At 33.8% G+C, this 25,374-nt stretch overlaps 2 protein-coding genes, 1 long non-coding RNA gene and 1 pseudogene across 12 annotated transcripts; all 4 read right to left on the bottom strand.

The window, feature by feature from the left end:
- Window positions 1-885: 885 nt before the first annotated feature.
- Window positions 886-15,467, bottom strand: LOC18433902 (glutamine synthetase nodule isozyme). 3 transcript variants are annotated; one of them, XM_088855484.1, is made up of 15 exons: window positions 15,370-15,467; window positions 14,974-15,158; window positions 11,395-11,581; window positions 5,361-5,400; window positions 5,132-5,235; window positions 4,937-4,985; window positions 4,647-4,753; window positions 4,064-4,151; window positions 3,657-3,785; window positions 3,170-3,244; window positions 2,971-3,024; window positions 2,823-2,860; window positions 2,011-2,170; window positions 1,750-1,810; window positions 886-1,215 (listed from the first exon to the last, which is right to left on the bottom strand). In XM_088855484.1, the coding sequence occupies exons 3-15, from the start codon at window positions 11,466-11,468 to the stop codon at window positions 1,124-1,126; spliced, it is 1,071 nt and encodes a 356-aa protein (XP_088711610.1). In that variant the 5' UTR covers window positions 11,469-11,581; window positions 14,974-15,158; window positions 15,370-15,467; the 3' UTR covers window positions 886-1,123. The 3 variants fall into 3 exon arrangements, with proteins under 3 accessions (XP_088711610.1, XP_020522650.1, XP_006844043.1); XM_020666991.2 differs by lacking the exons at window positions 11,395-11,581; window positions 14,974-15,158; window positions 15,370-15,467 and adding an exon at window positions 6,382-6,698; XM_006843980.4 differs by lacking the exons at window positions 11,395-11,581; window positions 14,974-15,158; window positions 15,370-15,467 and adding an exon at window positions 5,518-5,680.
- A 107-nt stretch (window positions 15,468-15,574) lies between these two features.
- LOC148779053 (DNA mismatch repair protein MSH7-like) lies at window positions 15,575-17,700 on the bottom strand (annotated as a pseudogene). Its single transcript, XR_016047329.1, has 5 exons — window positions 17,560-17,700; window positions 17,101-17,238; window positions 16,984-17,017; window positions 16,856-16,901; window positions 15,575-15,774 (listed from the first exon to the last, which is right to left on the bottom strand). The product of XR_016047329.1 is annotated as a DNA mismatch repair protein MSH7-like (transcript).
- Window positions 17,701-17,801: 101 nt separating this feature from the next.
- LOC148779052 (DNA mismatch repair protein MSH7-like) lies at window positions 17,802-21,523 on the bottom strand. Of its 6 annotated transcripts, none has more exons than XM_088855487.1 (6): window positions 21,400-21,523; window positions 19,963-19,979; window positions 19,422-19,795; window positions 19,025-19,120; window positions 18,397-18,452; window positions 17,873-18,054 (listed from the first exon to the last, which is right to left on the bottom strand). In XM_088855487.1, exons 3-6 carry the CDS (start codon window positions 19,776-19,778, stop codon window positions 18,006-18,008), a joined length of 558 nt encoding a protein of 185 aa, XP_088711613.1. In that variant the 5' UTR covers window positions 19,779-19,795; window positions 19,963-19,979; window positions 21,400-21,523; the 3' UTR covers window positions 17,873-18,005. The 6 variants fall into 6 exon arrangements, 3 of the variants coding, with proteins under 3 accessions (XP_088711613.1, XP_088711612.1, XP_088711611.1); XM_088855486.1 differs by having other exon boundaries at window positions 21,380-21,516; XR_016047328.1 differs by lacking the exons at window positions 19,963-19,979; window positions 21,400-21,523 and having other exon boundaries at window positions 17,802-18,054; window positions 18,316-18,452; window positions 19,039-19,120; window positions 19,422-19,924.
- A 162-nt stretch (window positions 21,524-21,685) lies between these two features.
- LOC18433903 (uncharacterized) lies at window positions 21,686-22,721 on the bottom strand. 2 transcript variants are annotated; one of them, XR_016047330.1, is made up of 2 exons: window positions 22,281-22,721; window positions 21,686-21,723 (listed from the first exon to the last, which is right to left on the bottom strand). It is a non-coding gene; the product is annotated as an uncharacterized LOC18433903 (long non-coding RNA). The 2 variants fall into 2 exon arrangements; XR_002280892.2 differs by having other exon boundaries at window positions 22,287-22,721.
- Between the last annotated feature and the right edge of the window lie 2,653 nt (window positions 22,722-25,374).

The following is a 25,374-nucleotide window of genomic DNA, read 5'->3' as shown; positions in this document are numbered from 1 at the left end:
AAAATCCATATAAATAAGAAAATAGAGATGAAAAACTTTTCACCATGCATGAAAAGCAATACTTAATTTTTTTTAGATTAAGTATTCTTTTACTCTTCACCATTTCTTCCTCTTGGGGGCTTCTCTGGATTCATACAATACAGACTAGCCGGGACAGCATCATCTCTCTCACAACACAGAGAAACACTAGACATCTCCCATACTTCTCGCTCCCCTGGTCAACTAATATCATCGCTGTCTAAAACTTGAAGAAATACTAAGCTGTTCCCTGAAAGCCAGTCCAAGAGAGAGATGACAGGAATAGTGCACTGCTTGAGAACATGAAGGCTATAATTCACGAGCAAGATAGGTGGCTCTTTGATGTCTAGGTATTATGTATCACCCTTATGCTACCTCACCATTAAGCTGGCTGCCCAAGTTCTATTATTTGGGCTCGTTATTGTTACAAAGTTTTGCAAAGGGAAACATACCCACAAATATTTGCGTTCCAAATGGTTTATGAACACTTCCCAAATTACAGTTGGAGTTATTTTTATTTTTTCAATAAAGCACTTCCCAAATTACAGTTGGAGGTATTTTTACTTTTTCAAGTCATTGAAAAAATTTAACAAACTTTCGGAAGGATATATTGGTATGTTACCAGTGCAACTTTATAAAAATCGTTGTTCACCACGTCAATTTTAATTGGACGATGTAGATTTGATATCTATTACTTCAAGCTAATTTGTCAACTTAACTTGTTCAATAATTCAATTTAACAAGTCTCTCTCCCTTGTCAATAATATGAGCCCCATGCAAGGCAACGTGGGCTTATTTACTAATTATGTCTTATCTGGATTTTTAAATTCTACAGAAAAACCAGACATGTCCATGCCAGCAAAGAGAGGACATGAAATATATAATCCTTTTATTTATAAACAATGACTATATATAAAGACAGAATAATTGAAGAAAAGATAAAACCAAAACCACATGCCAATCCATGGAGCCTAGCCATCGCAAGACTTAAATAAGCAATCCAACAATGAAGTTTTCAAATAATCTCTCTCTCTCTCTCTCTCTCTCTCTCTCTCTCTCTCTCTCTCTCTCTCATGATTATGTACTCTCCATTTCTTTTGCATGATTATGGTTTCCACAGAATAGTCGTTTCAGCGATCATGGAGGTGACCACATAAGGATCCATGTTGGATGCAGGTCTCCTGTCCTCAAAATACCCTGTCAAATAAAAACACAAACACCATATCACAAAATTTTAAAATTAAGATCAAGCAAAGAAAGAGTTCTACTAAGAAGTGAAAATAGAATGACAAAATAGAAGTATGAGGGCCACATATCCAGTCATAGAAATTAAACTGAGGTGCAAGTTTTAACAAAGAAGAGGCTCGAGGGTCACACATAAAAGAGAACTAAGAGAGAGACAAGACTACGAAACTGTCATTTTTATTTTCCCATAAAAAAACTAAACTTATTGAAACTACGTCTTTCATGCATATTTTTCATGTAATTCATAGAAATGTTTGTAATCTGGAAAAAAAAGGAGTATAAAGGGAGGAGCATTTCACAAATTCTAGAATATTTCAAATTTATATCCCAAAAAGAAATAAGGGAAAATAATTCTATTTTTCATGTAATTCATAGAAATGTTTGTAATCTGGCAAAAAAAAGGAGTGTAAAGGGAGGAGCATTTCACAAATTCTAGAATATTTCAAATTTATATACCAAAAAGAAATAAGGGAAAATAATTCTAACCTTTGCCATCCTTCTCAGTATCACGGCCGACACGAACTGAAGCACCACGGTTAGCAACACCCTGCAAAAGAAAAAACAAACAAGAAAACAACAGCAACAATCAAGAATTAATTGATTAATCAGAGCATTGAACAAGGATCCTTATTCAACAAATAAACAAAGGTTGATTGAGTGAATAAATTATGGTCCCAATAAATATGATTACTGTAATTGCTTTCTCTTCTTAGAAAAATTTATAGAGAAAAAAGAAAAAGAAATTACCCAAGAGAAAGTGTTGATGTCTGCAGTCTCATGGTGACCAGTCAAGCGCCTCTCGTTGCCCTCACCATAGGCAGAAATGTGTTCCTTGTGTCGCAATCCCAACTTCTCAATTGCTTTCTTAATCACATCAATACCACCATCTTCCCTCATAGACTTAGTACTGAGAAAAAAAAATTAGAGAGACAGAGAGGACAAATGTTAGGCAAAATTATTGATAAGAAAGGGAGAAAGTCAGATCAATAAATAAAAAGGGAACCTAGTTGTTTGATATTAGCTTTTCAGAAACAGATATGACATTATGATACATTAACTTAATATAGATATCATGGAAATAAAAGGGTTTTTACATATATGCTGGGGTTCGCAAGGAGTTCATGGAACTTCCAATTCTCGTTACAGTTTATATCAACCCTCTATACAGAACACCTTTGATTCCGGCCTTGAAGCTTAATATACAAATCCAAAAGGAAAATATACAGATAAGTGCAGTAACAATATGTCAGCAATTATGAATTTTAAGATTAGTTTGTACTTTGAAAAAATAGACAAAATAGGGTTACATGAGTGTTGGCATGTAAGCTTTAGTAGTTCGAAGATAGGGTACAAATAAACATTTATATCCATTTTTCAGAAATTGTTAAGGGGTGTCTTTCAAGAAGCATGTTACATAACGAGACATTTTTCAAAATCCATCAAATTGAAACTTTCTGAATTTTTTAAGTTTTGTGCACTTGTGTATAATTTACTTGATGAAATTTCAAAAGTGTTACTAGAAACTTCGAGAAAAGAAGTACAAATAAATGGCAACCAACCTGTAGTTTGTGTGAGCACCAGCTCCATTCCAATCACCCTGCATTTCCCATCAGTACAGATATGGGATATTACAAGCACATCTATTATGGCTTCTAATGTATTTTTATGATTACAAATCAAAATTAAAGTATAAGGTTTTCAACTAACCGGGATGGGCTTTGGGTCGAAGGACACAACAACTCCTGCAATCTCAGTGATCCTCTGAATTTCCCCAAATTTTTAAAACCCAGAAAAGTTAATATTGCAAGTCAATTTTGAAAACCAAAGGAATCGTTACCAAGTATCCTAATTTATGAACAGGGAAAAAATAAACAAACTGAAATTCGGTAAAGAAAACATTTGGTACCTCGAGAATATAACGTGCAACCCATATTTCATCACCAGCTGAGATCCCAACAGCAGGACCGACTTGGAATTCCCACTGTCGAAAGAATACAGCAAAATATGGTATTTTAGGTCCCATAAGAACTATCACAGTTATTATTGCTAATAAGAAAACAGCAACCCAAAGAAAAATGAAAAATGCTCATATGGATTGGTTGATTGGTTCTACAAAAGTAGATCCCTCTCCCCCATCAATACTGTATTTTGAATCATGGTCTGCATTTTGTTACACATACACCAATTTTTATACAGACGATGCACCATGACAAAATTTTGGACCATTTTAAATCAATAAAAGAAAGAGTTAACTATCAATCCCAGCTAATTGGGGTTGAAATAAATACATACCTGAATATAGTCTAAATTAAAGTGTGAATTGCAGTTCTTTAACGGAAAACAATGAAACTAAGATGAGGAAAAAGTCGCTGAAAATATGAGCACGAAATTACCTGCCCAGGCATAACCTCTCCATTGATACCACTAATATTAATACCAGCATAGAGGCAAGCCTTGTAGTGAGCATCCACGATATCTCGGCCAAAAGCCTTGTCGGCACCAACTCCGCAGTAGTAGGGGCCCTGATCAAAATTCAAAGATCATTAAATATATCATCATCCTTTGATAATGTACTTCTCTATGGTTTGTTTGACAATCCAATATGCATTACCAAATAAATAAATAAAAATCAAAGAATTAATAGCGAATAATCATGACAATTCCCCTGATTTTCACCAATCTTATTGATATTTCAGTCTTTTTATAGAAAACAAAATCAAAAAAATGAACTATTGCTTACCCAAAAACAATAAAAATGGTTGTAATAATATCAAGAAAAAAAATCTAATTTAAACGATACCTGAGGTCCAGGAAAGCCACCCACTGGCCAACCAAGAGGCCAGTTAACATCTTTCCGCAAGAGAGTGTACTCTTGTTCAATACCATACCTGCATAAAAATTATAGAAAAGTAAATAAATAAAAAATTAAAATATTAATCTTGACTATAAAATATAACTACTTTTTTCTTGTGATTTAACCAAAACATCAAACTTTTCCCTTGGCTTTTCAAAAAGTACCTAAGACACCCATGTTCTTAGTGTTCCACAAAAGAACATTATTTCAAGAGAATTTTTTCCTCTGAATTTTACTATTCTTCTCTAGAATACCTTAATTAACAAGAATAATCCCTTAATGAATTTTGTAAGACCAAAAAATTAAAAATAATGATTTTATTTACTCTTTCATCTAGAAAACTGGGGTACTCCATATTTTCTAAGATCTCAACAAAAAGACAAAAACTAGAGGTAAATGTGTAATAGTAATGAATACCCACATGAGTGACAAAAGAATTTCTAAAAAAAGAAAGGAATAAATAAGAGCAATAAAAAGTTACAAGGGAGAAAAAGAAAAAGGTACAGGAGGAGGTATTCATTTTTCTTACCATGGTACTTCAGCTGCAACATCTGGATGGCTAAAAATTTTGGCAGCATTAAACCTTTTATTAGTTGGGATTGGCCCTCCTCCAGGGGTGTAAGCATCACACATAACCTTTAAAAAATCCCAAGAAAATATATATCATTGAAAACAAAACAAAACAACAGATGGACTAAGGAAATAAATCATTTACTAATGAAAATTAATTAATCACAAAAGATATTTCAAGGAATATCATATATGCACATGATTAATAGAAAATAAATAAAAAAAGAAAACCCAATTAAGATAACTTACCAGAATATTGTTTCCCCTCCTGAATGGGTCCTTGAATACAGCCTGAGGACTGTTATACAAAAGAAATAAGGCAAATAAGAATAATTAAAAACATAAAATATATAACCTATAACAAATAAATCTTTTTATGGGTAAATAACAAACGGCAAATAACAAAAAAAAATCTGAAAAAAAAAAAACGAGTATGAATCTTACTAAAGGATGACTTCACTATCATCTCCAGGAGCTTGGCCTGTGCTTGATCCATCATAATTCCACTTAGGTAGCTTGCGTGAGTCAGATACAGGACCAGACAAAGTCTAACCCAAAAATATATAAATAAATAAATACCAACAAAAAAAGCAAATAAATAAATAACGTTAGAAAAGAGAGAGAAAAAACAACATATAAAAAATAAGAAACATCAAGGAGAAAATAAACTTACCCTTGCTTTGCTTCTCATGTCCAGGCCAGATCCACCAATCCTGCAAAAACCCACATAATTTTTTTTCAAAAATTATTAGCAGAAAATAAGAATATCATTAAAAAAACTACTAAAGAAAAAACCATAGAAAAAACAGAGATGTCAATGGCTTGAATACCATATGTACTCTGCAATGATCTTCTCTGTTGAATCAGAGAGGTTCAGGCTAATGAGGTCTTGAAGAAGAGCCATGGCCAGAAAGAGAAAAAGAGAAATATTCTCTCCAAAAACAATTGCTATGAAAAATCTAATCGAGAGGAGAAGAACAGCACAAGACGGGTAACCAAGAGAGCGGGGATCCCGGGTTCTTATAACGGTCAATTGAAAGTCAAATTTATCAAGCAGAAATCAGTAATAACTAAAAAGGTTAATATAATTAATGAAAATATCTCCGTACACTTTTGGTTTCCTATCAAGAAGCCCAAAGTTTCTATCTTTCGACCATTAGGCCCTTTCACCATACATGCCCTACAAAATCTATAAAATGACTCCATTTCTAACTCTCAAAAAACTCCGTATATCTCGTCTCTCACTCTCTCTAAAAACTCCGCCTCTCCGTTTCTCTCTCTAAACATCGAAAATTCTCCCCAATTTCAATATAGAGGAGGCCACTAGAAACGGCTTCAATTTTCAATTTCCTATTAAGAGCTTCAAGATGAACCCCATTTGACTTACAAACCCTAGAGCTCTCTTTAATTTCAATTTTCTGTAGTTTAAAGAGCTTTATTTTTTGAAATCTTGACAATAGAAAAACTAAGGTTTTTCTTTAGGGTTTCGAAATCTTGACAATAGAAAAATTAAGGTCTTTCGTAGAGAGTGCAATCATGGTGCTTGTAGTAATGGCAGTGGTGGCTATGGTATATAACAATAACAATGTGTTCCAATTTTGCCAAGACACTCTTTCCAAAAATCAAATGGCTTCACATTTGGCATCTCCTTCTGAGTTATTCTTTCTTTGTCAACAGTACCACACAGCTCTCACCTTGGATATGATGCTAGATCTTTTCCCACTTTTGTTGCAAACCCTACATACACAGTCACGGGTTTTTCTTTGGTGCTTGAGGAAAAAGGACATTGCAAAACTTGTTCTCGAAAAGGGCTAGGATGCGCGTCTTTCAAGGAAAACCCAAACCTCAATTTGTGTATTAGAGAGCGATGCAAGGAAAACTCAAATCTCAACTTGTGTATTGGAGAGAGAAAAAAAAGAGAAGCGAGAAAATGAGGGACCTAATTTAGAGGGAGATGCATGAAACATAAATGGGAAAATAGAAAAGATCAGGATTTTATGTTGATAGGAATAATTTAAATATTTGAGGTCTATTGAGAAATAGATGGCAAAAATAAAAGGTAGAGATATTTTTCTCATTAACCAAAACTATCCATATTAAAATTAGACTTAATTTAGTAACCGATGAAGTTTCTATAAGGCCTAGGTTTTATGAAAACAAAATAAAACCCACATTTCAAATTCTCAAAAAAGTACTTTCGGCAATGGAAATATCCATGATGGATCTATAATAAGTTTCCAACACTGATAATAAAATTTGAAACTCAAAATATAGTACAAATCTTGTAGATTAATGAGCACTTATTTTAAAGGTAAAATTGATGGTCTAGATAATTTACTACAATATACACAACTTTAGAGCTTAAAATCTTAATTTTTTTTTACAACCATAATGTTCATGCTGAGATATCGCTCTAAAAAATTTTCAATGCTTGAATTGTAATTTTTGATGAATTATGAAGTAAAGCTTTACTTATTTTAATAGGGATGCAGCTCTATCCAACTATTTTCCTAAAATTAATAATTACTAAAGAAGGTCAGGAGTCGTTGACTAGAGGGTGGGAATGGAGTGGGTGGAGGCACAAACCGTAATTATTAAAACTTAAAGGCATGGTTTATAGGATATTAGAGCAAGTATTAAGGTGATTAATAACGATAAGTAGGCGAGAATGGGTTGTATCGAGTTGCTGGACTAGATTATATTATGACACGTAGTAATGTGGGGGTAATGTGGGCCATACCCCAATGCAATCTCCAACGACTAAGGAGATGGCTTTGAAAAAAAGAAAAAAAAGAAGACTTCGATAATTATGAGGAATGACCTTACTATACTTTTAATATTATGAAATTAATAATTATTAATTTATTTATTTTTTGACATGTTAGCAGCAGGAATGGAGGGTACGGCGGGCAACGGGCAGAGCCAGCCCTGGCCCTGGCTCAAGCCCAAACCTATTCCCTTTAGGGCTGGCCCGTGCCCAGACTAGGCCAAGATGGCCCTAACCTAGGCCCCACCCTGATCCTATTAGAGCAAAGCCGATAGATTTTTTTTTTAAGAAAAATAAAGCTAACAAGAGCATCACTAGTCCGAATCAAGCAGGCTCTAGCCCTGGCCTGGCCTTGACGCCACATTTTTGGCCTAGAACCTAAGTTTTAGGGACCGAGCCACCCGGACCATTGCCACCCTTAATGGAGGGTGGCAAAGGCATTAACCCCTTTGATTAATATAATTTTTTAAAAAAGTATTTCTTGAGGAATTGTCTCATTCGTCTGCCCTAGTTTTCAAAGGATTTATGGTGCGAAACGCATCGATTACTATGAATCCCTTTACATGTTAGATCTACGAATTGGTGATTCAAAAATATAAATTTGACGGTCAATACAGTATTAAAATAAGTAGAAGTATAGAATGAGACCATTTATTTTAAGTATAAGGTGGTCACAATCAATCTTGACCATTAGAAGTAAAATTAAGTGGCTATCAAATTTTACATGGGATGATAATAAGTAAGAGATTATATACAATGAAACCATTTACTTTTGATATAAAGTGGTCACAATTCTTTACAACCATTTGATGTAAAAATTTGATAGTTTGGATGTATCACAAAGTTCGAAAAAAAAAAATTTGAAGTTTGAGCTTCATCAATAGAATAATTACAGCCACCCAATTTCATATTCAATGGTCAATATTATTGTGACCACTTTGTTTCAAAGGTAAATGGTCTCATTCTATACTTTTTCAATAAATAATTGTGACCACCTTGTATCAAAGGTAAATAGTCTCATTGTATACAATCTCAATAAATAAATAGAGCTAAAAAAGTTCAAAATAAACTATTACTAAAGCTCAATCTTTATTTCTCCTTCTTTTTTTTTTATTTCAAATTAAAAACCATAGCAATTTATTATGGACAATGGTTTGGTAGCTGCAGCCTTATCAAAATAAGTAAATTTTCACCTCATTACTCATCGAACATTATAATTCAAGCATTGAAAAACCATTTTATCAATCATCTTGGCGTGAACATTATGGTTGTAAAAAACATAAGATTTTGAACTCTAAAAATAGTATATATTGTAACAAATCATCTAAACCGTCCATTTTACCCCTATTAAATGTTCACATATCCACAAAATCTGTACCATTTTTTTAGTTCGAACTTTATTGTTGGTGTTGAAAATTGATTTTAAAACCATTGTGGAGATTTTTTTTGCCGAAAGTGCTTTCTTCACGAAGATTTGATCTAGACACGCAATTTTGGATTTGGGGAGGGCGGACTCACATTTACAGTGTGTTTCCCACCATGTAAAACCAAACTTTTTATGTAAAGGCAAGGAATAAATAAAGGAAGCAATGGAAAAAATTGAACAAAAATAGCAGGTATGGATTGGTTTATTATGTTTGGGAAGATGAGAGGGATGGTTGGTGGGAGGGGGTGAGAAATGGGAGGGGGTGAGAAACAAATATCCGAAGCGTGCTTTCATTCATGAAATAAGGGACAACTGTGAAGGGCATTTACGTAATCTTATTTATTAAGGGTGTGTAATACGGAATGTTGTGGTACAACCATAGTCAACAAGTCCGGGGATAATAAAAGATCGGCACACCAAAACATAGGCAATAAATTGATTTTATTTCAAAAAAGTCCGGAAAAAATCAGGTCAAAAAATTAGATCGCCAAAAAATAAAGTAAGCTATAAAATCGTGAATATTTCATATTTGGTTCAAAAAAATGTAATGAAAAAATCGAATATGTAAAGACGATAAAATATAAGATTATGATTTGTAATTATTGTATAGGTATGCTAAAGTCACTAAACAATAATTTTATAGCCTTACGAATGACATTAGAATAATACTTAACAATTTTTTGTTGTAATTTTAAATAAATATAATAACAATACTTACTTTATTGTCGCATCACAAAACATATTGTAAATCTATTACATGCATAAAATGAAACAACAACAATACTAAACACAAGAACTAATGAATAAATAATAAGAACTGTAAACCAAGGTATACGATTATTTCTAAAACAAAAAAACACCCTCAATATAAGATTGAGGCTAATTAAAAAAAAACACACAAATACCCAAATATGTGAAATAATATTCCATCCAAAATGCTATGTTGTATACACCAATAAAATATAAAAATATATATAAAATTAATTAAAATTCTTTTTACAAAAAAAAAAAATGCTCAAGAAAATTTGAATGAATAGCTACCTAAATCTTTAGTATGATTCTCTCTCTCACTCTTTACAAGGACATTATGGGTTTAAAGTAAAAAAAAAATAGATTTTTTATTACGTTGTTCTTCTAATTTTGCCTATTATTTTGAAATGTATGAATGTATTTTTTTTTTTTTTAGGAATATATTGCTTGTAGTTTTTTTATACTTTTTTTAAGATAACTCATTGGTGAATTCTTGATGGAATTTTTTGTTAAATCAAGAATATTAATTTACTCCCACTGTTAGGGCATTTATCTTTAGATCAAAATTTGATAATATTAAGTTAATGAAGAAATAAAGTTATAGGAAAAAGTTTTTTTGAAAATCTTTTTTTGAAAAAAGATAAAATACGGATTTAAATCGGCTCCATTAAAAAGTCATGATTTTTTGAAGATCTTTTGTAAAAATCGGAGTTCCAAATGTATTTCAAAAAATCGGAGATTTTTTGAAAAAATCGTATTTTAATTGGAGACGATACAACCAAGGCTTAAAAAAATGGATCGGCGATCTGGATCATCCACCCCAACTAATTACTCCGGGATTCTTGTTTCCACATTTAAAGAAGAAATATTCAACTAAAGATGGAATCCAAAACAAATTGAAAAGATGCACCAGAAAAATAAGGGAACAGTCTAAATATAACAAACCACGCAGTATAAATATAAGCATAAAAAAAATATAATAGTCCAAATGTTACACAAGTCATTTTCTATTTTTTATCAGTTGAACATTGATGTTAATTATTTCATAAGCAAAAAATTGCGATTTGTTGTGTAATAGTTTGTTGAATAAAAAAGGTACTTCCACATCTTTATTTTTGAGAACTTGTCAACTTCCTGATTTACTTAAAAGACAGATCAAAGAAACAAGGGCCAGTTTTTAGGAGAGAAAATAAGTGCAAATAAAAAAGATGGGGAGTAAGAAGGAATTCCATTAGAACCTATAAAGCCCACCTAAATAGATATAACAATGGTACACAGTGTAATGATCGTCAGTTAGACTCAGCCTCAAGTCTTTGCCGTCACAAAGTGAAGCCAATTCCACAGAAATATCAGGAAAACATCACCAATATTTTGAAACTAATCGAATGAAGCAACAAGGTTACTCATCAATCCTGCTGTTGTTATTCTATGCACTTTGTTCTGTTATTGAATCTAGTCGAGGTCTATGTCGAACAAAATCCTTCCTTCATTATTTGTTACGAATAAGTTTTAACATTTCAGGAAAGTATTCGACATGGAGAGCTTATGCGTGTAAGCATTTATATTCAAACTAAACCTTTGTGGCAAAAACATTTCTGGAAAGTATGCATGCATATATCTACCCCCTTTAACTAACAACCCACCTGAGATTAGAAGCATATGCATGGCTGGTAGTATAACTTAGCAAATCTGCATTAAATGCATAATTTAACGGGGAGTGTCTTCAAAAGATTAGGTTATGAAGAATAATCTTACTAAACCAACCTGGAAATGAGGAAAATCATCATCAAAAGCAGCTTCCAATTGAGTAAGAAGGACATCAAGATTTTTAGTGCCATTAAGCAATGAAGGAGCCAAGAAGTTTGCTAGTTGAGAACACCAATAAGACTTTCAACAGGTCCATCCCAATCCCAATTCGGAGGCCTTTTATGAGAGATCCAAACACTTTCACCTGAAACACATGCAAAGACAACCGCTGAAAATTGTAACATGCAAAAGAAAAAGCTTCAGCACCTATGAATTGTTGGATGTAAAATATTTGTACAAAAATTCCAAAAATCTTTTCCACTGGGAGAAACAACACATGTTGTGCCGTGATCCCAATAAAATTAGGAACACCATGAGAATAAAAAAAGGGAACATCTAAACCAGCCATCCAGAAAATCTCGCAATAAGATAAAAAACACAAAGAGACTATTCATGAGCAAGATTATGCAGATAAAATTTGTCCCACATCGGCTCAAAGAAAGCAGATCTTTAACTGAATCTTCAGAAGCAGTGAAAGCCTAAAAGACACAAAAAAACCGTGCAACCAGCTGCACACATAGAAGTTCAAAACTCGCGAATGACTCAACATATACATAGGCTCAGAATCAATAATGGGAACTTCCTACCCAAAAAACACACAATCATGTCTTAGTGTCACGAGAAACCAAAATGTAGCAATATAGTTCCAACCAGTGTTCGTAAAATCAAACTGGAACGGTTAACCAGACATGGGCCTGGAAGCGATTTAACCTGTCTAACTGGTAAACCGGCCGATTAAACCGCTCTAACCGGACAAGTCCCAAACGATCAAAAAAGTATTGACAAAGATACAAAAACAAAACTACTAAAATGTGAAAAACATATAAAGAATGTGATTAAAACAAAACACACTCAAATGAAATTGAAAATTATTGAAAAAAATGGATTTTAACGAATCGAATTGTGCCTAGGGGTATTTTTAAAATTTTCTGAAAAAGATGGGAAAGTATAAAAGTGAGTATCAATGACCACAATGTTTTTTAATCTTTACCATAATGTAAATAATATTAAAATAGTATTAAAAAATCGACTTCACCAACTCTTTTTTAAAAGAAAATGGAAAAAAAATTAAGTTATATACAATATAGACCATTCATTTTGTAAATACGTAGTAAATGACATATCGGTTAATAGATCTAATACGCAACTAAATAGTATATGGTGCATTGGTTAGTGGGTTTAATAGCAAATTATTGCTTTTACAAGAACTTTCAAGTTTGATTCATGTGGGCAAGTAAATGTTTTGAACTTCTTACCAATGTAATGAATTCTTAGAATTGTTAAAATGAACCACACCAATGTTTAAAAAGAAAATGAATCACACCAATGTTTAAAAAGAAAACCGTTGATGGTGGGATTTCAACCGCGATTCGTATAAAGTATAGTCGCCAGCGCTAACCAATACACCATTCTAAAATATTTGTTATAAATGTGAAGTAGTATGCTATTTAAACTTTAAGAAATCGATTGATCACCAAGACCACTCAAAACCGAAACCGGCCACTACCAGGTTCCGATCTAATTGGGCGGTTAGCAGTTAGTGGTTAGATCGGCCAGTTTTGCGAACATTAGTTCCAACCGACCTCCATCCCATGAAGAATCATCGATTTTGGAAACCCAACTTTTTAAGATACCACATAAGAACATCAAGGCAAACAGTTCACTAAGTAACTGAAATTTCAGTAGTCCATACTCAAGGTTATAGTAAGATTGTATAAGAATGAAAAACCATTCACCCAACTGGTGACCGAAACACTATGAAATAACAAAAATATGACTTCCAAAATGTTGGGTTTATGTGGCCTTTAAAGGCCTTTTGAGTGTGTATTGAAATACTTTCATTATAGTGAAACATAAACTCAGTGGGAGTATTGTCCCTCAAGGACCATATTAGGCAAATGATGTTTACTTATACCGAACTGTGCTTATCAATCTAGGTCAGACGGTTGGAAAACCCAAGATACCTGAGCATAAAGAATTAATCGATGAAGGTTTTAGGTTAGCCCTTGATGAGGTTGGAGCTTATGCCTAGAGAGGGAGAGGTTGTGTAGAGATTGGGGGGAGAGCACCCCTATTTATAGTGGATATTTAGGTTTAAGGTTTCTTAGGGTTTTCCCATAATTTGCCTCTTTCATGAGATTGAATCTAAACCGTTGATCAAGGTGACTTATGGGGTAAGAGATCTAAACCATCCATTCCATCGATGAGCCATCAACATTATGGAAGGTGCTTGAACCATTATCTCCCTTTCCTTAAACTATTTTCCCATCAATATATTTAAATAAAATAAATATCATGCATTCCATAAAATTACATGATCCAAATCACGTATTTCATAAGGATATTATCAAATATTATCAAATAAATAAATACTACCAAATATAAATAAGATAAGGTCAATATTTACTACCTATTCAAATTGATCATATCCCTTTAAAACAAACTTGCTATAAAACAAATAAAGTGATGGTCAATATTTCCCTTCCAAGATTTGACCACATGCCACAAATCAAACTTACCTTAACTTAAAGTCTTGAACACAAAGCCATTAAAGAGAATCCAAAAGGGTGGGGCGTGCCACCCTTTTGTGGCACATTTGGGCCCCCACCCACATGCCACATGGTGAGCCCATATGTACTTTGGGCTCCCATAAAATTTTATAAAAAAGTTTTAAAATTAAATAAAACGAATTAATATATATTTGAATTTTTACAACTTTGTAAAATCAATAACTGTATTTTTATAAGTCATAAAATCATAATTAAAATATTGAAAGATTCATAAAAAATCAAATAATAAAACTAAAATCATTTCAATAATAAAATGAACACAATTAAATTAATATGATGGGAAAAATATCCATATGATTCAAGAATTCTATCAACGATCACGGGGTACTACACCTTCAACTGTGGACTACAGAGCACACTTGCTTTATCAAACCGACCCAGTGTTAATCTAAGCAGGGACTCATTAGCGAGTCACCAAAATCTGGCCGATAAGCCAAAGGGTCGCAATCCCAATTTGTGGATTACAGGTCCTCTCCTAACATATTTATATGGGAGGAAACTAAATTAATTTTAAGGGTTGAAAAAATTAAAAGGGGCCCAAGTTAATTTTGAGGTTAAGGTTTAGTAGAGATTTTAAGGGATGGTTACATAGTTTGGCCAAAATCAGCTATCCCAGTTCGAGATTGAAGCTTAACCACAAATCCCGCGCCATTAGATGTGGTGACTCGGTGTGGAGTGTAAAATACCTGATTGAGGTAATTTCCAGCATCTTTTCTTTTATTTGTTTGTTCTTTTATTTTATACTTTCAAACATAGTATTAGGTTGTATGAATGACATCAATTAGTTGAGATTTATTTTATTGATGTGTTATTTATTTTTAGAATTTCTATTGTTTGTAATAAATCCAACTGTGAGTGATCTTATTGTTAAAATTATAAGAGGTGATTATTATTTTTAAAAAAAATTGTATTTCCCCGACAAAAGATCATATAGGTCTTCTTTCACAAAACTTTCAATAATACTTACATATTGTTTCTGTACCTTTTTTCCAACCAAGGGCAAGGACAGTACATCTGATGACCGGACGATAGATTTAACCCGGCCCATCAGCCTTTCAAGGTCAGGAAGTTTGCGCAAAGGCTGTGTAATGAGGATATATTCATATCCACATGCTTCATGAGATTTTCCACCATATTAATTTCTTCAATATTCTGTAGGGGATGGCAAATCCAGTTTCTTAGCAGCCGTTTGCCAGATGGAGTAATGCAACTATCAATATAATTCAACAGTGTGGCTGAAAGGCAAACAAGACGAGAAAGTTTAACCTTCCCCGACGATTGTGGAAAAATGTTTTTGAAATTTCCAGAATAATTCAACCTTCAAAACAAATTTAAATTATGGAGACTGTTAAAAGTTACCCACTTTCCCACCATCAGCATTATTATTAAAAAGCTCAAGAGTTCGGCCATCCATCCATTTGTAGACATCTTGCATAAATGTCATAGGGTGCAACATCTCCATTTCTTAAAACATCATCTAGCTGGCATCAGAGCTGTCTGTATCGGTAAAAATAAATTTACAACTAGTATGAGTGAAAATTTAGAACAACATGGCCAAATGGGCTCACCATCAACCTAGATAGGTGACAAACCAAGTCCCCCGAGGGCACTAATTGCAAGCTCCGGGTGCTTGATGTCAACGAAAGCAGAAGTGCAAGGGTTACAGGATCCTTCAAATAGTGCTTTGATTGTATCAACTTTTCAACTTCAGAGGCATCTGCGAACTATGTCCCTGGTAGAACAGGGCCCAACAGTAAAGAGGTGGAACCTGCATGTGAAACCAAAATGAAAACAATGAACACATTCTGAAATCAGAGGAGTATTCATCTTAACACTGTCTAAAAATCACCTGGATTGATAACATATAAATCATGTCACCCATTCACAATGGTCCACATCAATTACCAAAAAATTTGTCTAGATAAGCCCAAAGAGTTCTTCAATGGAACCATAGCAAGAACAAAGGAAAAAAGCCATCATCTATAAGTTCCACTAAATTGATTATTGACAGCCAGCAGAACCCTAAGAAGTTGAGTACGCACTGCAACTAGAATTATCACATCTTCCAAGAATCCTTGAAACAGCAAATACAAGCAACGCAATGTGAAAAATCACCTTGAATAATTATATAAAATATAGTCAACTGCAACATTATCACAATAGGATCCATTTCAATTGCAAGGGGGCATATGAAGCCATTGATCTCAAATTTACTGAACCTTTCTTCATAATGGGCAGCCCTAAGTAATGGCATGATATAAGGAGGCAATAATCATCTAGTATGCGTACGTATTTTGTGGGTTTCTTCTATGTCATTCAATTCTCTTTATCAACTCTAAAGGTAATGGCAGTTTATGTTCTCCATCAGCTCATGTATGCAATATATCAGTTTATCCCCATCCACCTTGCCATTAAAGCTTGAAAACTGAGCACACTTGTGTAAAGAAAACTGGTTTGCATCAATTATAAGGTCCTTGAAATTTCTTAGAATAGGATATGATGATCTCTATTTGTTAGTCAGGGCTCAAGTGAGCAAGTACTGGTCAGCCAATGAGGTTCCTACTAATCAATTTACAGGGACACTGAAAAAGTTTTCTTCCATAGTTTGCATCGCAGATGCATCTCATTTGGTTAGTAATTTTGCTAATTTTTTTATAATAATGATTAGTTGACCACTGATGCTACATTAGGAAGCAGAAATCAAATAAATGATTTGAGGAAAACATTCATACAGGCTACAAGCAAGCTTCCTGCCTCAAAATTTGTCAGTATAAACCAGGAGGTACAATTATCATGAGGAAATTCTTCCATATAACTTTCAATATGAGATATTCATTTGAAAATTTTACCTGTTGAAGCAAATCTTTAAGTGCTTGCTGAGTTTGTTTCAAGAGCCTGCACCAAACGAATATTCAGGACTACATCTAATAAACTAGATCTCATCAACTTAATCAAGAAACAACAGTAAGAAGTTCACCTTCATTTTCATACAACACTTCTTTAGGGGAAACCTGAAACACAAAAGAAGAAGTCAACCGCACACATTTCTGAAAAGCTCATGAAAAGCAATATGGATGAAAGTCAAGTCACTCGCATGCATCAGCAAAGCTCCCAATGCTGAAGAAGAAGAAGCATCATCGCTTTACGAACCAACCCAAAATTTCAAAGCAGCACAATCCAGGAAGGCAAATCCATAAACAGGTGAACTGCCACCATATGGGCCGGAACATCCCTGAAGATAAGAATATAATGCAGGTTAAAACATAAACCAGAATTATCATAGAAGTATCTTGAATTTGAAAAATAGATGCACATATGGCACTGATTAGGAAGGGCTGATGAATGTGACATAATTCACCGAGTCCATGACATCAATAACTAGTATCATAGCATCATTAAGCTTCCCAAAAAATGCTTTAATGACCTTTTGAAGAAAACATTAAGGATCATGATTATTGCATCATCAATAGAGCAAAAAAACAAATAGTACTTTAAGAGCAGATTATTTTTAAGCATTTTCTAGCATCATAAAAATACAGGAGACATTGCATACCTCTTTCAAAGCAAGAAGATGAATGGCATGAGCTCCAATGTTGCCATCCGAAGTCGTTGATGGAGTTAAGACATGAACAAATTTCCGCTCCATCACCTGCAAATATAAGCATAGCTACGAGCAGAACAGAACCCTGCATAGTCCTATACTCCACAAGTAATCACAAATAACCACATATATACAAGGGTATATAGCAAAATCTTATTGAACAACACATAAAGGTGCATGCCCAAAATGACAATATCATCCCTCAAAACATATGTTGCACAAGGAAAAAAGCACATAGAATCTCCATTGCACTATTATATGAAAAACTAGTTTGGGAAGGGACAGTACAATTGTCAGTTGGCAAAACGCACCCACAAACACAACATCCATACCAACACCTGCACACAATTTGTCCCAAAGCCCCAAGAAATACTTACAGTACTTGCTCCTCCTCTAGCCTAAACTTGATCAGCTGTCTCGGTTTGTTCCATTCTTGCAACTTTGTATCTTCCATATAAAAACTGAAGTGAGTTAAATTACACAACATTTTTGCAGCATCCGAAAAAGAAGAGAGTAAAAGACCAATATAGAGAAATAAATTCTTAATACACTTTAAGATCAGGTAAAACAGATGCATCAAAATGTTAGGCATAACACCCAGTCAATTGGCAGTACTCTTGCCAACTCATGGGAAGGGAAAAAGAAAGCAATTAGAAACTTCTAACTCAGACTCGCCCTAGCAACTCGCCTCAGCCAACGACTGAATACCTTGGCCGAGCCATTTTTCTGTACACTGGTGAGAAGTTTCCATGGGATGGTCACACATGGTCACACAGAAAATATCCATACCCGCGGGCTATCAGCTTCTGAACAGCATCGTCTATTCCACTCTCAGAAATTCCAACCTGCCCACAAGGTAAAAAGTATATTAATATCAACATAAAAATTGGATTTACAATATTAAGTATAAAAGAAAAAATCATGAGAACCATGCTAGATTATGTCCGAGTCATGACAGCTGGACACAATATATGTGCAATAAATAAACTGGGACCCCTGCGCGAATTCTAAAACATAAGCATAACCAATTATAGTAGTCATGTTCATGGTTATACTACAACTTCCATTTGAACGTTTAATACAAAGCAAACATATTAACTGCAAAACAGATCATAATTCATAAGCTATATCACATTATATCATTTTCCCCCCACTTCATCGAGAACCCTTCAGAATCATCAGAAGAAAAGCATTAAAATGCATGACAACAGCAGAACAAATTGCTTGCTATTGAGATGAGCTGCAATAAAAATGAAAGAGAGCATGAGTGCATAAGCAACATGGCAGCCAATATTCATAAGAGGTTAACTTGATGGGCATTATTGATAGAAAATATATCAAAAGAGATTAGCATCTTGCAAAAGTAAATATGCAGTTGCTTGAACAAAAAAAACCATCAGGAAGATAGAAATTTTACCTGTCTACACTTACCCACACCAGTGAATGTCATATTCCAATTGAGCTCTTTGTGACCAATCTCCACATCTAATTCATAAAGCTCATAAAATTTGGCCTGACCAGCATAAGAAAAGAGAAATATTGAAATATACATGGTCATCAAAGATCCAATTGTGTACAAGTGGCATTTTTTACTAATAAAAAACTCCAAGAAACATCATGAGAATCTTTGAAAGTACACTTGGTATGTATGCAACTAAGTGACATGAAAACGAATAGAAAATGCAATATAAAGTTGTGAACATTGTCATGAGTAGTTGGCTATGGGAACAGTAAAGGGTGTTTTCAACATACCAAGAGAAACCATATAAAAACGAGAGAATCAGAGAACCCATGAAAGTATGATTCAAACTTACCACTTTGAAGAAGAGAACAACATTCATATACTGGCTTTTTACAGTCCAATACTGTCTCTGGGATGCAGACATCTTATTTAAGGCATCAGGAGGTATGCAGAGGGTCTGCTTATCATAAAAGGGATCACCTGGTCTTCTTTTATTTGAGTCCCTTATCGATGATGGGTTGAGCCATTCAAACTTACTGTCTATATTTTCGGATGCTCCACCGTAACTACCAATGCCTGGCCCTAAGTCTAAATCATTAACCAATTTTTGCTTTTTGTTTAAGCCAAACGTCAAAGAATCTCTAAGCATATCATTGAAGTTACACTGTTCCTCTTGGATTCTTTGCAACTGGGGAACTAGTGGCCGCATAGCTGGTGTTTCTCGCCCTGAAATCTCATGTACAGTTTCAACACTTCGAGAACCTCCATTTTCAAGACCAGCACTAAACTCAACAGATTCATTCTTTAAAAGAGGCCTAAAGCGGTTTGTCAGATTTCAAAAGCAACATTCTTATCAAAAGTTGGTTCTAATTTCCGATTTGAACAAGTAGTACCTTGTCGACATTGCTTCCTGCAAAGAGGCAAGTAAAAGCAGTAGAAAATTATGATCTCTCTCTTCATATAAATAATAAAGTTCTTGATTAAATCATCAGAAAAAATAAAAAACTCATTATAAATAAAATAACTCAATCACCTTATCATTGAGAAGTGAAGGACATAATCTCAAGCACATTCTAAATTACACAACGTTGAGTTAAAGAAGCACAGTAAAATACTATATTGTGCAGTCAAAGAGTACTATGTGCTAGACACAATTGTTTCAATAACAAACAAATTAGAGCTACTGTAGCCAGCCAAATTTTGATCTGTTTGGCACATAATTTCGACAGCTGTTACGTTTAACTTCTGAATACTCCTTCACTTTCTCATAGTCATTCTTTGTTTATCTATTAGCTAAATGAAATTGGATACAGCTTCAGTACTTTAGCAAAAATTTCAGTTTTTTTCCTAGCAAAAACCCACACTGGAAAAGAAATATCAAACACCAATCCAAGTCTAAAACCATTAAAGAGAGCATAATTATTTGATGAAGAACTTTAGTCAACATTTTAGTTTTTCCCCTAGCATTAGCCCATACTGGTATAAAAAGAATGAAAAACAATAGGGATTGTATACAATGAGACCATTTACCTTTGATACAAGGAGGTCACAATTACTTACAACTGTCTGATGTGAAATCTAATAGTTTGGATGTGTCACAATGTTCAAGAAAATTTCCTTTGAAGTTTGAGCTTGGTCAATTGAATAAATTCGGCCATCTAATTTCACATCGAATGGTGAAGATTAATTGTGACCACCTTGTACTAAAAATAAATGGTCTTATAGTATATTCCAAAACAATATTAGTAACTTAAGATAGGTTACAATAAGGAAGAAAATCATGACAAAACAGCAATATGGAAGCACATGGTTAAATAGAAGTACACACTGAAGTCAATTTTAGTTTCATGGTAAATAATGACATAAGAAAACAACAAAACAGAATGAACTAGAATAAAACAGAAATCCATTAGATATATGTGACAATACTCCACGCCTTGTCAGAATGAACAGCACATGTAATTAACTCCAGATCATGCAAAAACAAATATCAAAGAAAAAAGAAAAAAGGAAAATTACTAAATTCCATAGAGATGAACAATTTAACGTTTTTTATTTTCTTGACAAAAGTACATGAACAAACACTTTACCGATATATTTTGATTTAATTTCAAAATACCCATAAAAAAGACATGGACTTGAGTTAGAGTAGTTGCAGATGGGTAAATGTTGAAAGGTTTAGTATTTTGAAAATAAAGCATGAATTACAATAAAAATAAGGTTTACTCCCAATATATCTTTTTTCATCCCATTCTGGTTCATCTTCCACTACAAACTTGCCCATTAAACTTTCAAGAGACACAAAATTACTTTCTTCCTTTTTGAAGAACCTGCTGGAACGAGGCCGTGCCAGCAATTTTTCTGGTGGAGTCTCTATGCCTTCAGGAGTAGTTTCAGTAGTTTGAGAACCACCATTTTAAATATTAGCACATAAATTACTAGCACCAATCTTCAATGGGGGCCTAAAGGGAGTTCTCTGCTTTGATAAACCAATGTCCTCATCAAAAGTTGGTTGCAATTTTGGCTTTGAACTAACAGTACCTTTTCCCATCTGTTTCCTGCAATAGCCAATAAGTAACAGTTAAGAAAGATATCATCATCATCTTCTTCTTCTTCTTTCTTTTTTTGTGCCATTTTTGATAAATCGTAGTAACCTGCCAATTCATCAGAAGAATAGAAACTGTATTCGGTATTTTGTTATAAAAATAAGCTACAGAGACGAGCAAAATCATATGTACACGGTGCCATTGCATAGAAACACCCAACTATTGATAAGAGTATGCTACAGAGACTCTCTGAATTTGATTCTAAATTTAATGCCAAAAAATGAAATGCCATACAAAACAAACTATAGGGGAAAAACCACAATATCATATGAAGGCAACACTACTACAATAAACCAATCAATCACAGATGATACATAAATTAAAGGAAAAACATAAAAGGTTGTAATCCGTAGCTAAAACCGGCACATTCCAGATTAAAACAACAAAAAACTGTATTTAAAAGAAAAATTTCCGCTTAATAAAACAATAAGTGAATTTGCCAGATTAAAACAACAAAAAACTGTATTTAAAAGAAAAATTTCCGCTTAATAAAACAATAAGTGAATAGGATATTAAAGCTTGCATCAATCCAAAACAAAGAGTTAATCAAAACACAAAGAAACAAAAAATAAAGCACAAATGACTTAAAAAAAAGGTTTAATCACATTGACCCTTTTCCATCGACTTCTGGTTCATCTTCCACTAAAAAAATTTGCATCAATTTCTCAAAAGGCATAGAATCACTATTTCCGTTCACGGATAAATTAACAGGCCGAGCGTGCAATTTCTCAGGTGGCGTATCTGGACCCTTTGTTTCCACAAATGGAAACTCCCTCTCATTTGAAACACTAGACACCTTCGCAACAGCTGAGGTTTGCTTCACTCGATTCGTAGGGAACTGCATTTTCCGCAGCCGGATAAGCATCTCGGCGTGAGAAGAACCGCCGGAATTCTCATTTCCCTGCGAGGGTTTGGTAAAAAAATGAATCAATCGATTTTTGGCGCTGCATTTTTGAGAGAAAGATGTATGCTTCGGAGGCTGGAGGGATGCGAGTGTTGGTAGAGAGCGAGAGGTGCGTGTGAACAGGGAGAGAGAGAATGGCGCCATTGTACATTCGTTTTCGACCACTGTATTATTGGCGGCAAAATCGACTCTTGAATATATTTACCCTGTAGATTAGGTGAATTATCATATGTAGTCTCGCCGTAAATACGGGATAACGTGGATTGAGGGTGGAAGCGTAAAATGGGAAAGAATAAAGGGCGAAAGAAATCATTTCCTTTAAACTGTTGCTGTACATTTTGGCGAACTTTTCAGGCGAATTTTTGGTTAATTTTCGCGACAAAATTTATGCAAGGAAAAAGCTTATGTAAAGTTGCAACCTAAGAAATATAGAATTATGTGCACCTAAAAAATCTATTGTAAAAAGTAAGTTGGAAAACAAAAAATCTATAGTAAAAAACAAGTTTGCTTCTCGACATTGAAATGTATGGACATTAAAAAAAAAAATTTGAGCACCAAAAATAATACATCTTGCACTATATTATTTGGATCGTCTATTTTCAATATTTTTTTATGTTTACGGATCTATTTAATTTAAGTCATTTGTTGGTTTAAAATTTCATAATTAGAGATGAAAATGAATTATTAAGCTATCTTAATAATATTTTGTGCCAAAATTACATCGTACTATAGATTATGAAAGTGCACGTTGCTATGATTGTTTAAGGTTGCACTCTTATGCAAACTACACCCTTTATGAAATGCTTTTTGGCCGTGCTATGTGGAGACTAGAGAGTAAGGTTAAGTTTTGGGAAAATTGCTCAAAACACCAAAAAAATGTACTTTTTAGACCCTCTACTCCCACCCTAAACTTTTTTCACTTATTTTTCTCAAAAACCATATTTTCTAACTAATATCCCCAACTAAAAAGTTGTCTTTTTTGACAAAACTACCCCTTCCCATACCTTTACCGTACGAACAAATCATTTGGACGGACCCCAATAATACTTTTGTCAGACCGCGGTTATTATTTACCGGACTTATGACATATGCCAGATTGCATTTCTACAATGCCGGATTGCTTTATTTAGACAATGATATGCCAAACCATAGATTACTAACGTCGAACCACCCTACTCGTGTATCTAAAACGCCGGATGAAGACCATGAAATGCCGGACTTACGTCTCCAGTAACAAAATCACCAGAGCGAAGCTCTATAACACTGGACCGCAAGTAAGATATTGCCAAACTGCATCCTCCCAGTGCTAGATAGTTCGACCCTAACGCCGGAGCGCGGCTGTAAAATGTCGGACTTAACATCATTCCATAACCACACGCCAGACAGCACATTACAAACACCGAACTAAGCCCACTCCATTAAGTAACTTACCGGAGCGCTACTTCCAATCGCCATACTGCCCATATTACAGTAAACAACTTGCCGGATCGGGTACATAAACTGCCAAACTAAACGCATAAAAAAATGGGTAAGTGGAAATGGAAAAGGGAAAAATTAAAAGGGAGGGTAATTTTGTCTTTTTTTTCTTTTTTTTTATGGTAGGGGTATTAGTTAGAAAAGAGGATTTTTTGAGAAAAATAAGTGAAACAAATTTAGGGTGGGGGTAGAGTGTCTAAAAAGTATATTTTTTGGGGTTTTTAACAATTTTCCCTTAATGTTTTTTATGCAGGGCCATATCTAAAAGAAAAAGGGCGTGGTTTGTATGAGGTTAATAAAAAATAAGGTGCACCACCAAAATTTATAACCATATATAATTTTGGTGTTCAAAATTTTTAGAATGTGATGAGAATCTATTTTTTATTTAATTATAAAATTTTAAACTCCAAAAATAATTTAAATCAAGTAGATCTATAAACATATGAAAATCTAAAAAATGCACAATCTAGATAATGTGTTGCAAGATACACTATTTTTTAGACTACAAATTTCTTTTTTTTTTTATATATATATATTTTTATACATCTTGATGCCGAGATGATCAATTATAGGGTTTTCACCTTCAAAACATTATTTTACTATAGATTTTTAGGTTCAGGTCTGATCGGGTTACCATTGGGAAGTGTTCTAGAGCTTTGGTGTATGGTACTAAAGTTGACAATTTATACCGACTGAATATTAATGAAAGTTCATCATTTTTTTGTTATAATGAAGCTTCTTTTTATGCTTTTATGTGTATGGATGATCCATATTTATGGCACTTGAGATTAAGACATATAAATAAAGACAAAATGAATCAAATGGTTAAAAGATACTTGCACCCCAATTTAGGAGAAATTGTGTTCAAAACATGCGAGCCATGTATTTCTGATAAATTAACTGAAAAACTTGTCCTTAAAGGGAAAAGGTTTAGAGAACTACTTAGTATTGTTCACTCTGATATATGTGGCCCATTAAATGTGAAAACACATAGAGGTATGGAATATTTCATAACATTTATAGACAATTATTCATGTTATGGATATGTATACCTACTTAGTAAGAAATCAGATGCATTATAAACATTTAAATAATATAAAGCTGAGGTAGAAAATCAGTTAGGTAGACATATTAAAATTCTTCGAACAGATAGGGGAGGTGAATATTGCCCCACCTTATTTTCTGAATTTTGTAAGGAGCATGGTATAATTCACCATACAAAATGTTGTAGTCGAAAGGATAAATAGAACTTTAATGGACATGGTTAGGTGATGAGCCATTCAAATTTATCACCTCGTTTTTTGGGTGAGGCTCTCATC

Source organism: Amborella trichopoda, chromosome 13 (genome assembly GCF_054954075.1).
Source record: "Amborella trichopoda isolate Santa Cruz 75 chromosome 13, AtrichopodaSantaCruz75HAP2 v2.0, whole genome shotgun sequence".
Classification (NCBI taxonomy): Eukaryota; Viridiplantae; Streptophyta; class Magnoliopsida; order Amborellales; family Amborellaceae; genus Amborella; species Amborella trichopoda.
The sequence above is the reverse complement of the archived record's forward strand: the minus strand, read 5'-3'. Positions and strand labels throughout refer to the sequence as shown.

Bases quoted from the DNA above. Each gene is read 5' to 3' on its own strand.
- LOC18433902 (XM_088855484.1), bottom strand. From the start codon at position 11,468: ATGGCACTAAAAATCTTGATGTCCTTCTTACTCAATTGGAAGCTGCTT. The intron at 3,786-4,063 runs GTATCGTTTAAA...AATTTTGATCAG, and splicing joins GTGGCTTTCCTGGACCTCAG to GGCCCCTACTACTGCGGAGT. The intron at 3,245-3,656 runs GTAATTTCGTGC...TTCTTTCGACAG, and splicing joins GAGAGGTTATGCCTGGGCAG to TGGGAATTCCAAGTCGGTCC.
- LOC148779052 (XM_088855487.1), bottom strand. From the start codon at position 19,778: ATGCGGCCACTAGTTCCCCAGTTGCAAAGAATCCAAGAGGAACAGTGT. The intron at 18,453-19,024 runs GTAAAATTTCTA...CCTTGTGGGCAG, and splicing joins GTGTGGGTAAGTGTAGACAG to GTTGGAATTTCTGAGAGTGG. The intron at 18,055-18,396 runs GTATGGATATTT...TTTATATGGAAG, and splicing joins CAGAAGCTGATAGCCCGCGG to ATACAAAGTTGCAAGAATGG.